This window comes from Leptonotus elevatus, chromosome 19 (assembly GCF_054856555.1).
Source record: "Leptonotus elevatus isolate MCC_2025b chromosome 19, RoL_Lele_1.0, whole genome shotgun sequence".
In the NCBI taxonomy this organism is placed as follows: Eukaryota; Metazoa; Chordata; class Actinopteri; order Syngnathiformes; family Syngnathidae; genus Leptonotus; species Leptonotus elevatus.
In genome coordinates this window covers 12,213,226-12,226,954 of record NC_141257.1, presented here as the reverse complement: position 1 = coordinate 12,226,954, position 13,729 = coordinate 12,213,226, and the positions used below count along the sequence as shown (strand labels likewise).

General features: G+C 40.2%; 1 protein-coding gene across 1 annotated transcript; it reads right to left on the bottom strand.

Moving 5' to 3' along the window:
* Positions 1-78: 78 nt before the first annotated feature.
* LOC147158004 (uncharacterized) lies at positions 79-13,407 on the bottom strand. Its single transcript, XM_086063338.1, has 4 exons — positions 13,303-13,407; positions 12,844-13,219; positions 11,609-12,171; positions 79-198 (listed from the first exon to the last, which is right to left on the bottom strand). The coding sequence occupies exons 1-4, from the start codon at positions 13,405-13,407 to the stop codon at positions 79-81; spliced, it is 1,164 nt and encodes a 387-aa protein (XP_085919464.1).
* Between the last annotated feature and the right edge of the window lie 322 nt (positions 13,408-13,729).

Genomic DNA, 13,729 nt, shown 5'->3' with positions numbered 1-13,729 from the left:
ACCCGGCACATGAAGAAAAAATATACGCATATAGCACCATTTTAAGTCGATCCATAAATGAGTTCATATCAAGCTTCATTAATCACGGCTATTCTCACCAGCACACCTGTGCCTCTTTGCTTTGGCATTACTTGAATATATTTGACCACAAACTGAGCAAGCAAAAGGCTTCTCTCCGGTGTGGGTTCTTGTGTGTTTGTTTAAGTGTCCCTTGTGAGCAAACTTGTGACCACAAACCGAGCAAGCAAACGGTTTTTCACTAGTGTGGCTAATCATATGTCTTCTCAAATGAAAGTTGCTGCTAAAAGTTTGTTTACATAGAGAACATTTCCAACGTTTGCTGCCAGTGTGACATGTCACGTCACCGTCAGACTGTTCGCCATCAGTGTGAGAAGAGTGTGACGCGTCTTCAGCATCTGACATTAGAGCTAACCGGCTGTCTGCTTGTGATCCTCCACGGTGGTCCTCATCATCTTCAGTTGTTATCAGTTGTCTTGAGCTGCTGCTTGAAGGCTCCGCCCCTTTGTTGTTTTCATATAGACATTCATCTTTAGTCTTCAAATGGACATCAGTCCCGGGCAACTCTGTGAACTCCTCCTCCTCCTCTTTAATGTATAGTGGCAGCTGCCCCTCTTTATTTATGTTGGGAGGATGTGGCTGCTCCTCTTCTTTAACCTGCAGAGGCTCCAGATTGTCCTCCTCTTTCACGCCAGGGAAGTCTGACTCCTGCCTGCCGCTCAGGACAAAGATATATTTCACCGCCGCCTGCGGGACACAAGAGAAACAAGGTTTGGTAAATTCACTTTATTGTGAGGTTATGTATTTTATATTTAAGATTATCACATGGGCCACGTGAGCGGGAAAACGTACATGTATGTATGTGTGTAGAAACAACTGATTTGCCTCAGCTTGTTAAAAAAAAAGGAGCAATTGCTTAGTGCTGTGTACAAGTGACAGCGATGTGAAAATTTAAAAAAGCAGTTCTGAGAAATTCAATTAAGATCTAAGTAAAGTACCAAAGCGACAGACAAAAACTGTAAACGTAAGGTAACAAAGTGGCCGGATGAAGATTCCTCTCAAAATAAATACATACATATTGTTGAAAAGTATTGATTAAGCAAGCGACAAACCTGCTCTGTTCAACACAACACGAGGCTGCTTGCACACAGCGTCCAGCAGCTGACGTTGTCGCTCATTCACCTCCTGTGCTCCACAAAGCTCTTTTTCGCACGTCACGTTCGTTGCAGCACACATATTCACGATATCGGCGACACTCTATGCTCACACTTGGCGTCTGCTGAGCCAATGAATCGCTAACAAAACGCGTCTCCTTTTTTTTTTTTGGTGGCTAGCAAGCTAAGCAAAGCTAAGCTAAACCGGGCCGAGAGATGTTGACGAGCACCGCCTGATACCAATGTAAGCAGACACGAAATGTAGTAAATATTGTTAGATTATTAACATTGTTTTTCTGTTTCAATTTATATTTTAACCGTTTTTGATATTAGTTAGAGCTGTGTAATAATAAGACAACAGTTAATTCATATGTTAGTCAATCTATAGTCTTTGTTCTCTTCCCTGGGAAAGTAAGGTTTCTGATTTATCTAAATGAGGGGATGTTTGAAAATGCAAGCAGAGGTCTGTCCATAAATTTCCTGGTGCAAGGAGGTGCCGGGGATCCAATTGTTTACCCACATCTGGAGTGGACTGAGATAGGAACTGGTGTAGGATTCTAAGTTGTGTATTTCACTCTGCTGACAGGACAAGATGACAGGGGGGGAGTTTTCTTCCTAATCACTGTTTTTGTATAAGTGTGGAGGAGCAGAAAGCGAGAGGCACACTTTGTGGTCACTGCTGATTGAGCAAGGATCCAAAGTGGCTTGGAAATTTCCGAATAATAAAAGCTGGCCAGAAAACTTCTTCACGAGATCTCAACTTTGAGTTTTATTTTGAACACGCAGGAAATCTAAAGAATGATTTCTAACAAATGGTGACCCCGACGTTTTTGACGATTTACAAGCTGCGGCGTTCACTTACGGGCGGAACTTCTAGGCCTAAATAAATAATTACGGTAGGTGGAGACTTTTATCCACGTAGGGAAGTTCTGTCTGTTTGGGTCCGCTGCAACTGAATTTCGTCTTCTAAATTTTTACATGAGGTCTGTGTGAACAAGTTGTAGTTTGATGTCATTCAATTAACAGAGGGACAGAGTCCTTGATTTGGGATTTTTACCACGACATTGAACTGTCCACGTACGTGGGGTGGAGCAGTAGGTGACGGAAGTGCTGGCCCGGGAAGGTTATGTGCGGCTGAAGAAGCCATTTTTGGATCACAGGTTGAAGTAGCGGTTTTTATTTTGTTTTATTCCGTCCCGTTATGAAGAAATCGCTAGACCATAACGGTTATTTTATGAATTTTGATAGGGCTACGGAGTGACGTGGAGATTTTTTCTTCCACTAAGGATTCTAGAGGTTATGGTAGGCGCGTCTGTTTTTTTAACAGTTCTTTGGGTCAGGACCGCTCGAGAGTGTTTAATTTTACCTCTGATAAGAGTCCGCTAGCACGTGATGAGTTAATTTAAATATGCGCGCCCTGTATAAATTATGCAGTATTGAGGTTGGACAGGTTGACGCAGCGGGGATTGGGTTTGTACCGCTGTTTGTTCGATCGAGAGATCACGTGATTCGTTATTTATGTATGTTCAAGGTCTGTTGTCTGTGTACGTTTTTGTGGGCGTCTGTGTTGTTCTTGTGAAATTGTTAACGTTGTCGAATAAATTTAACCCATTGAACTATCTTACTACAAGTGAGACGTCACTGCATTGATAAATATTAATACGACTTGAATAGAATATTAACTGTAGTGGTGAATAATTAAAATAAATAATGGAGGGCGGTTTTGACCACGACACCGAATGGTTTGACCTAAAAGTGCTTCCGGTTCATAGTGGGAACTTATTCTTGGATGCACAAGTTAAGAATGCTTCCGAGGTTGCAGTCGGAGCCATGCCAAAAAAACGTCGACGAAAAAAAACTATTAATTGTTTGAATGAATGGCTGTCGCTGGACTAAATGGTACAAGGGACTTTTGTATTTTCTTTGAATGGTAGAAGAGTCGGACGAAAGTGTAAAAAAGTGGATCGAATGATGAGAAATGCTAGAATGTTGGCTTTGGGCAGTTCCGTTAAAATCGCTCGGGGGAATTTGATAGAAGCTGGTGATGATACAGTGGCTGATTTTGATGCTAATATAACGGCTCCGCATGTATATGTTTAGCCGCTCACGGGAGATTTGTTTGAAGCTATTAACCCGTTTACTGAATCACCGTAAAAAACTGTGGTTCAAATGCTGCAAGATTTGCAGACGACGAATTGGCAGAACAAACTCGTTTATTATTTTTAAATGAATGAAGTGTGTGTGCGTATGTGCTTGCAAAAGTTTGAGAGTTTGGGAGACTTGTTGAGTAACCGTGTGTGACCTAGATACCAAAGCTGGGGGCAACCCTGGTGGGTTGTGATTGTGAGTGAGAAATGTGCGTATGGATATTTTATTTGTTTTTCTTCAATATCTTTGACTGTATGTTTGGTGTTGTTTTGAGTAGTTAAGACTGGTGTGATTATGGCGTTTGTTTTTCGAATGGGAATGTAGTAAAATAGGTTTTGCGATGTGATAATGCTAAGATTTTTTCTTTTTCCGCTCCCCCCCTGTCTCTAAAAAACAGAAGAAAAAAGAGGGGTGGGGCTGTGTGTGTATGAGATGGGGGTTAGAGTATGTGTCCTCGTGATGTAAGTTTTTCTCTTTTTTAGGGTAAGAGAAGAATGATAAAAAAAATAATAATAATAAAAAAATAAAACGGTATTTGAAGGATATTGCTGAGTTCTTGTAGAAGAATATTAGATTCGTTTTTTTTTTAGTGACTGGATAGAAAGTCTTTTACAGTATACTACTTTTGATACAGAAAATAAACTTGTTAACTTTCTCTTTTCTGGGCAAATGAATAAAGAATAATGAGAGAATAATAGCATTTTGTATTGAGCTATATTGAGTTAACATAATTATACCTACATCTGTACAGCTGTGGCTAGATTTAAGATAGTTGAATGAGAAGTTATAAATGTTTTTGAAGTCGAAATAATAATAATGATTTTTAATATTTGTTTTTTCTCTGAGTGTGTCATTTCAGAAACTGATGCTTAAGTTCCAAAGCAGATGGGGGTTTGATGACAATCTGCGAACGGGATGCGCCCCAGCTGCTGATACGTTGTATTTGCAAGTATTTCTAGTGGCTATTTTGAAGGGCATTCCCAAAAAACAAGCTATGGTATAGTTGAAACATTTTTGAGGAAGCAGGAAGTGAACTATCTTGCTATGATCCCATCTTCCTCAGTCTGTCATTTGAAGTGCATTGGATCAGGCGGGTGCATTCATTGGTCAGGTGAGCGCCTGGGAGGGCCGAAATGTGTCATCGGGTCCACGATTGCAGACAGCAACCTCCAGCGTCTGGGTGGACATGGCAGAGGTCAAAGAGCTTCACGCCGCAGCAAAGTCATTTCCCTGTGCCTACAGACTAACATGGTGCTCAAATTCCACAATGCCCAGTGACTGTGTGCAAGCTTCATTACAGAGACATCTCCCCTACGGCTGTTTTGACTCCAGTGAATGTCTCAATGCCTGCTTTGAACATTGCCTGACATCCGCCGCCCTGCCACCTGCTGGCCAGGACTGAACATTGACTACTAAAAGCTGGTGGTCCGACTGGGATGCGACTCTTCGATCATTGATATGCTACACTGGTTGTATGCAAGGCATTTTTAATGTGTTGGATGGGGAAATGTGATCTATAGCAAGGTATTTCAGGAAATTGAAAACGACATGTGAATTTGAAATGGGATGATTGGGAAAATTTATTTCAATCTTAACTCTTTGACTGCCAGACGTTTTCAGAAAAGGGATGCCGCCAGTGCCAGCCGATTTAAGCATTTTGACTGATTTTCAAGGTCCACAGAAAATGTTCTGTTTGGACTATGGAAACACACGTACTACCAAATGAAAGATTGGACTTTCATCTTTCATCAGAAAAAAAGAGTTTGTTTCTACCTTATTCCGTTCTTTAGTAATCAACAATAGAAAATGGTTAGTTTGACCCAATTTCGCCCGTGTTGGACCAAAATACGGAGAAATCAAGCTTTTAGTGAAACGATATTATTTCATGCATTCTAGTGAATTTGACACTTCTTTTTGTCCATGAATGATGCCACAAACACCTAAATAGTGCTTTACTTCTATAAAACACTACCACCAAGAATGAAAAAGTGTTTTTTGATAGCAAAATACGTTTATTTACATTCAACAGTGTAACAATTTGACAACAATTTGGCAAACTATTTACAAATGTGTGCAACTGTGGTGCTATTTACAAATATGTGGATGTTTCAACGACAGTTTTTCTTTTTGTAACACTCTCCTGCGTGCAAAGAGACGCAACAGCATTTGCACAACAGATTGCCTCTTCGCGTTTCTTGCCGGCCGTTTTTTTCCGGGGAATAGCAAGTATATACTGCAGTGTGTCATCAAGTCTAATATCAGGATCATGCTACGGTTACGTTACGGTGGTGTTACGTCTCGCTTCCCCGTGTCCTTCAGTTGCTATACCGAGTGGTAGATGTTCTGATCCATTTCATCCACTCCATTCATGGTGGCATCGTAGTCCAGAAACAGTGTCTTCTCCGTGATCAGACTGTACCCGCTCCTCCGATGAATATGCATTGGACTCGGGGTACTCTTCATTGTCCGATCGAATGTCCGCTTGTGCAGCTCCGCGTTTTCCGGCCTTAGCAGCGCTAGCCGCGCTAGCCGCGCTTTGCCGGTGGGGCTTACTACGTGTTCATAACAGTCACGTTGGCGTAGAGTCATCTTCATCATCATCATCAATCTGCATTGGTCGATGCCAACTCTCCATCGCCCGATCGAATGTCCGATTGTGTAGAAGTACCCGGCCGGCTATTGTGCGCGTTTTCCGGCCTTAGCAGTGCTAGCCGCGCTAGCCGCGCTTAGCCGTGAGGCTTACTACGTGTTCATAACAGTCACGCCAAAGCTTCCAACTTTGGCGTAGAGCTCGTTGTCATCATCATCGTTGACATCAATGCGCTTTTTAGTATTGATTGATGCTTTCCGTCTTTGAAAAAAATGCTCAAGCTGAGCTGCTTGTAACCGGTTGCTTGGTCAAGCCATTGTGGCTTGGATCAGCCATTGTCTCCTCAACACTCTAGCTCCGCCTCACGTCTTCTACTGACGCCCACGGTGGGCGGCCCATCCAACCTTGTGCAAAGAGAGTCATCGCTGCCCTCTAGGGGCCAAAACGAGTCTTTGACTAATCAGATCAGCCTGATTCTTTCAGCACAGCTGCCCAAGGCTTTCCTGCACCCGTTTTTGAAAAAAAAAAAAAAAAACATAGGGGACGTCTTTTAACGTCCTCGGCGCCCTTCCCTAGGTTTATGCTAAACGTTTTATAACGTTTATGGCAGTCAAAGAGTTCATTACTCTATTTTATTATTAGGTTTAGCCTACTAAATTGTTACCTATTTTCTTGAGAGAATCAGTTTCTGAATTGGTACAATGGGAATTTAACAAATAACAGCGAGTTTGTTGGTTAATTTTAGATTTTTTTTCACAGCACTGTGATTTATGAATCCCAGAGATATTTTTTTCCTCTGTTTTTACAAGCCCTGCTAATCTGTACAAGAGGTGAGGTTGATTAGCAGTTTGAGAATAATTTTTAGTTTGCTTAACCCGTGGGCATTATTTGTCCATTTTCTGGCTTTTTTCTGTTTTTCTGTTTTTTATCAAAGAAAAAGCATTTGAAAAAAAATACACTAGGGACCTGACATTTTACCAGGATTGTTTAAAAATGTAGAAGTTCAAATTGGCGCCATGCTGTAATTTATAATTATTACCAAACAGGAGGGAGAGATTCACACTAAATTGTTGTAATAATGCCCGATTTTGGCTCATTGACTCCCATTATAAATCACAGTTTTTGATATGCTGTAAACCTGATGTGTTATAATGCATTTTACGTGATTACTGATGCAATCTTTTCTTTGACGAGTCATAAACATGAAAATAGAGGAATTTGTGTGTTGAGAGTGTTAACACAAAAATCCACTAGGTGGCGCCAAAGGCTAATTAATGAATACAAAATGCATGCATAAAAAAAATCTATTGTTATGACTTATGGACTTGTTTGAGCCTCTAACTATGTCATATGAAATATTCAAATTATTATTTTATTTTATATATATATACAGCATAGTTAGTCTTGCTATTAGCATAATACTGCTATTGTTGTCCATAGGGGGCATTAAAAAAATAAAAAAGAATAAAAATTATATATGTGTAGATAGGTCTGATGCCACTGAACATTTTGAGCGGTTGAAAGTGAAAAAAATATTCATAAATGACTTAAGTTATCTCACTTCAAAGGAAATGCCTGATTTTGGCAAAATTACAAGAGTTTTGAAAAATGCCATTGTGTAAAAACTGGGCATGCATAAAAAAAATTTATTGTTATGATTTATGACCTTGTTTGAGCCTCTAACTATGTCATATGAAATATTCAAATTAGTCTTTTATTTTATATATATATACAGCATAGTTAGTCTTGATATTAGCATAATACTGCTATTATTGTCCATAGGGGGCATTAAAAAAAAAAAAAAAAAAAACTATATATGTATAGAGTTTTGTGCTATTCAGAAAAATGCCATTGTGAAAAACTGGGCATGCATAAAAAAATTATATTGTTATGACTTATGGACTTATTCAAGCCTCTAAATATGTCATAAAATATTCAAATTAGACCTTTATTTTACATGTATATACAGCATAGTTAATTTTGCTGTTAGCATAATACTGCTATTATTGTCCATAGAGGGCATTAAAAAAAATGTTTTTTTTAACTATATATGTATAGATAGGTCTGATGCCAGTGAACATTTTGAGCGGTTGAAAGTGAAAAAAATATTCATAAATGACTAAGTTATCACACTTCAAAGGAAATGCCAGATTTTGGCAACAATTACAAGAATTTAATCCAAAAAAAATAACGCCCACGGGTTAAATCTAGGAGTATTTTTATTTTTTATTTATTTTTTGCTTTTGATTATAAAACGTTTGTTTTACTCGTTGAGAAGGTAGATATTTGTAGGTTTTGTGTAATTCGTATCCTGAATTAGATTAATGTGGTTACCTCTATTTTTTCATGACCCCAAAGTGCTCACATACCAGTGTCTCAAATTGTATCTGCTTGTGCTCATTTTTGTTGCAGTGACCTGCAGCTCTCTCGTTTACCTCACAATCGCCTGATTTAGAGGGTTGTGTTATTTACGACGTCTTTTGCGGAAAGCTATAGTCTGGTATTCCTTATTTATGAGCTACGGAGTCTTGGTGTGTCCTCCCTTTAATATACCATACGTGTTTGAATAGATCAGTGTTCATCTTTGTCAAAAGGAGGGTGAGTGAACACAGGAAAGTTCATGTTTAAGAAATTAATTAATGTAGACGAATTAGTAGATTAAAAAATGAAAAGGTTTTGAAGTGATAATCCACAGTCTGAAAGTGAGAAATCTACAGGAGGAAATCAAGTCATGCACAGAAACAAAGTAAGTTTGGGCAGAGGAGACAAAAGATGAAGCATATCGCCAAATGAAGGTAATTATATTATATGATATCTTTTATCTCAGAAACAATTGAAGAATGTAATGTTTGGAGCCCAGTGTTTGCAAAAGATTATATATGATATGAATATATATGAGTCTCTCCCCAGGATGTTCACGGTCCGGCCGGTCGCGAGGTTCTGGGTTGAGGTCATATGATATGCTCGTAAAATTATTCCTTTCAGGATGGTTAAAGGCACATTCATGCAAATTTAGAACAGTAAATATCGTGGTAAAACATTACCTACTATTATATGAAACCCATTTGAAAAATAAATATTTACAAGCTCTGTCTGTTGTATTAATGAATGGGTGGATGTCATTCAACTCAATCAAAGACTGGGCTCTATTTCAATGTCACAAGAATATATATTCCTGTTCCAACAGCGCAGGACCTACGGATCGTAATCAAATAACATTTACTAATCCCAACTAACAAAAACAGTGAGGGTTTTTTTCTCCAAATAAAATTTATGTGAGTTTATGAGAGACTAAATGAAAATGTTCTGCACTCAGGAGAACTGGGCTCTCAGGAGGTGAGGGAGAGGTTATCCGGAGTTCAAAGGACGGGGAGACAAGGCTGCCGGAAACGTCCCAGGCTCAGCAATCTCACCACCTGATGATCATCAATCTCACCACCCCCGACTGGGAAAACAACATCTACTGATCCAGTGTCCAGATGCCCCTATGAGGACATCATGCAACGGAGATCGAGTCAAGTGCCTTTTCCTGGGCAATCATTCCACGAAGAGTCACATTTGCGGGCAGAATAATCCCGGTGACAAATCGAAGGACCTTGGGCAGTCGACCCTGAGGTTCTTAAAGAAAAAAAAACTAACACGACACTCTTTTCATTCAACAAAGAACTTCATCACAAGATGGCTTCAGAGTGGGAACGCATCTGCCGATACATTGCGACACTCTTTCTTGAACAACAACATTTTGTGTTAAGCCTCACACATGCAATGCTTATTCCACTAAAAAATCTTTTAATGTATCAAATTGTTCTTTAATGCCATATGACTGCTAAACTACCTCCTCTCCTGCTGAAGGGATGTTTTAATGATAACTACTTCCCCCACACAACCATTGCTTAATGTTGCGTTGCCGTTTGCGATTATGAAGATCCAGTTGGTATTTTCTTTTGAAAAAGAAAGGGAAAAAATGTTAAAATGTGTTGGGCTCTGTAGAGCCCAAATGAGGGAATGTTAGATTATTAACATTGTTTTTCTGTTTCAATTTATATTTTAACCGTTTTTGATATTAGTTAGAGCTGTGTAATAATAAGACAATTCATATATGTTAGTCAATCTATAGTCTTTGTTCTCTTCCCTGGGAAAGTAAGGTTTCTGATTTATCTAAATGAGTGGATGTTTGAAAGTATAAGCAGAGGTCTGTGCATAAATTTCCTGGTGCAAGGAGGTGCCGGGGATCCAATTGTTTACCCACATCTGGAGTGGACTGAGATAGGAACTGGTGTAGGATTCTAAGTTGTGTATTTCACTCTGCTGACAGGACAAGATGAACGGGGGGGGGTGGGGGGGTATTCTTCCTAATCACTGTTTTTGTATAAGTGTGGAGGAGCAGAGAGCGACAGGCACACTTTGTGGTCACTGCTGATTGAGCAAGGATCCAAAGTGGCTTGGAAATTTCTGAATAATAAAAGCTGGCCAGAAAACTTCTTCACGAGATCTCAACTTTGAGTTTTATTTTGAACATGCAGGAAATCTAAAGAATGATTTCTAACAATATGTTTGACTTCTATAAAGTAGCGACACACGCACAGTGTCGAGGTTTAAGTCCATTCAGTCCGAGATCAAGAAGAATCATTTAGTGAAGCCCGACAGCGTGCGTGTCTATGCAAAAGCGGCCTGGAAGGGAGTATCATCGTCACGTGAAACCTACGGCAACTCCAGTTGGACAAATCTCATGTCCGGGGAAAATCAAAATTTTATAATATACAAAAATATCACGCTGAACGATAAATTTACCAGGAGAACAAAAGAGACATATTAAATCTGCATTTGGACGAATAAGAAACTCGTGTAGTACCTGTACAGCGGTAGGAGTGCCCAATAAGGAGCTCTGTGTCACTGTTGAGCCCCCTGACTAGATGTATTTAATTGGCCTTTTACTTATTTACTCTTTTTAGCAAATTATAACTTGTATCTATTTTTTAAAAGGTTTTATCGGGCAAAGTGCAATTTCAAAGTGGCCGGCTTCTAGTCTGGCTTTGTCAGAGTTTAGTGGCTGCCGTGAAGAAATATGATTGTTTGCTGTGTGAATCATTTAAAGAATTGTTTGCCCCTATACAAAGTAATTGCAGCCTACTATAGGTATATTTTTGCAAAGAATATCATGGCAAAACAAATTAAACGTGGCAAGATATGTGGAGTAAAAAAAACAGAAGGCGGCAAAATATACAGACAACTTAAATAACTTTGCAACACGGAAGAAGAACCCTATTAGCGAATTTATTAGGGAAACGGATGACAGAGAGGCATGGAGGGCCATGATCACTGATGTCTGTAGCAGACCCAGCACATGAAGAAAAATATACGCTTATAACAGGGTTAAGTCAAGACACATACAATATACAATGCAAGTACACAGATCCTTCGTTCATTCAGCGGTAGACAGGATTTCTGCACCATTTTAAAAGTCAATGCATAAATGAGTTCATATCAAGCTTCATTAATCACGGCTATTCTCACCAGCACACCTGTGCCTCTTAGCTTTGGCATTACTTGAATATATTTGACCACAAACTGAGCAGGCAAAAGGCTTCTCTCCAGTGTGGGTTATTGTGTGTTGGCTTAAGTCTCCCTTGCGAGCAAACTTGTGACCACAAACTGAGCAAGCAAAAGGCTTCTCTCCAGTGTGGGTTATTGTGTGCATTTTTAAGTGTCCTTTTTGAGTAAAACATTGACCACAAACCGAGCAAGCAAAAGGCTTCTCTCCAGTGTGGATTCTTGTGTGCATTTTTAAGTGTCCTTTTTGAGTAAAACATTGGCCACAAACTGAGCAGGCAAAAGGCTTCTCTCCAGTGTGGGTTATTGTGTGCGCTTTTAAGCTTATTTTGTGAGAGAAACATTGGCCACAAACTGAGCAGGCAAAAGGCTTCTCTCCAGTGTGGGTTCTTGTGTGCATTTTTAAGTGTCCTTTTAGAGTAAAACATTGACCACAAACGGAGCAGGCAAAAGGCTTCTCTCCAGTGTGGGTTCTTGTGTGCATTTTTAAGTGTCCTTTTAGAGTAAAACATTGACCACAAACGGAGCAGGCAAAAGGCTTCTCTCCAGTGTGGGTTCTTGTGTGCATTTTTAAGTGTCCTTTTAGAGTAAAACATTGACCACAAACCGAGCACGCAAAAGGCTTTTCTCCAGTGTGGGTTCTTGTGTGCACTTTTAAGCTTGCTTTGTAAGAGAAACGTCGGCCACAAACTGAGCAGGGAAAAGGTTTCTCTCCAGTGTGGGTTATCGTGTGCATTATAAAGTGTCCTTTTAGAGTAAAACATTGACCACACATTGAGCAAGCAAAAGGCTTCTCTCCAGTGTGGGTTCTTGTGTGCACTTTTAAGTGTTCTTTTTGAGTAAAACATTGACCACAAACCGAGCAAGCAAAAGGCTTCTCTCCAGTGTGGGTTCTTGTGTGCACTTTTAAGCTTGCTTTGTAAGAGAAACGTCGGCCACAAACTGAGCAGGGAAAAGGTTTCTCTTCAGTGTGGGTTATCATGTGCATTTTAAAGTGTCCTTTCAGAGTAAAACATTGACCACAAACCGAGCAAGCAAAAGGCTTCTCTCCAGTGTGGGTTCTTGTGTGTGTTTTTAAGGTTCCTTTTCGAGTAAAACATTGACCACAAACCGAGCAAGCAAAAGGCTTCTCTCCAGTGTGGGTTTTTGTGTGTGTGCTTAAGTGTCCCTTGCGAGCAAACTTGTGACCACAAATTGAGCAAGCAAACGGCTTCTCTCCAGTGTGGGTTCTTGTGTGAACTTTTAAGCTTGATTTGCAAGAGAAACGTCGGCCACAAACTGAGCAGGGAAAAGGTTTTTCACCAGTGTGGCAAATCATATGTCTTCTCAAATGAAAGTTGCTGCCAAAAGTTTGTTTACATAGAGAACATTTCCAACATTTGCTGCCAGTGTGACATGTCACGTCACCGTCAGACTGTTCGCCATCAGTGTGAGAAGAGTGTGACGCGTCTTCAGCATCTGACATTAGAGCTAACCGGCTGTCTGCTTGTGATCCTCCACGGTGGTCCTCATCATCTTCAGTTGTTATCAGTTGTCTTGAGCTGCTGCTTGAAGGCTCCGCCCCTTTGTTGTTTTCATATAGACATTCATCTTTAGTCTTCAAATGGACATCAGTCCCAGGCAACTCTGTGAACTCCTCCTCCTCCTCCTCCTCCTCCTCCTCCTCCTCTTTAATGTATAGTGGCAGCTGCTCCTCTTTATTTATGTTGGGAGGGTGTGGCTGCTCCTCTTCTTTAACCTGCAGAGGCTCCAGTTTGTCCTCCTCTTTCACGCCAGGGAAGTCTGACTCCTGCCGCTCAGGACAAAGATATATTTCACAGACGTCTGCGGGACACAAGAGACACAAGGTTGCTTGCACACAGCGTCCAGCAGCTGACGTTGTCGCTCGTTCACCTCCTGTGCTCCACAAAGCTCTTTTTCGCACGTCACGTTCGTTGCAGCACACATATTCACGATATCGGCGACACTCTATTTTCACACTTGGCGTCTGCTGAGCCAATTAGTCGCTAACAAAACGCGTCTCCTTTTTTTGTGGTGGCTAGTGATAGAAAACGTTCTCTGTTTTCTTGCGTGTTGAAATAAAACTCAAAGTTGAGATCAAGTCCGGATTTCCGGACCGGATAATTTATGGACAGAACTCTGCGTACATTTTCAGACATATACTCCTTTAGATAAGAACAGAAACCTTATTAGACATTTCTTTCCCAGGGACTAAACAAAGGCACTATACATGAGTAAAATTGAATAAACTGTTTTCTTACACAGCTCT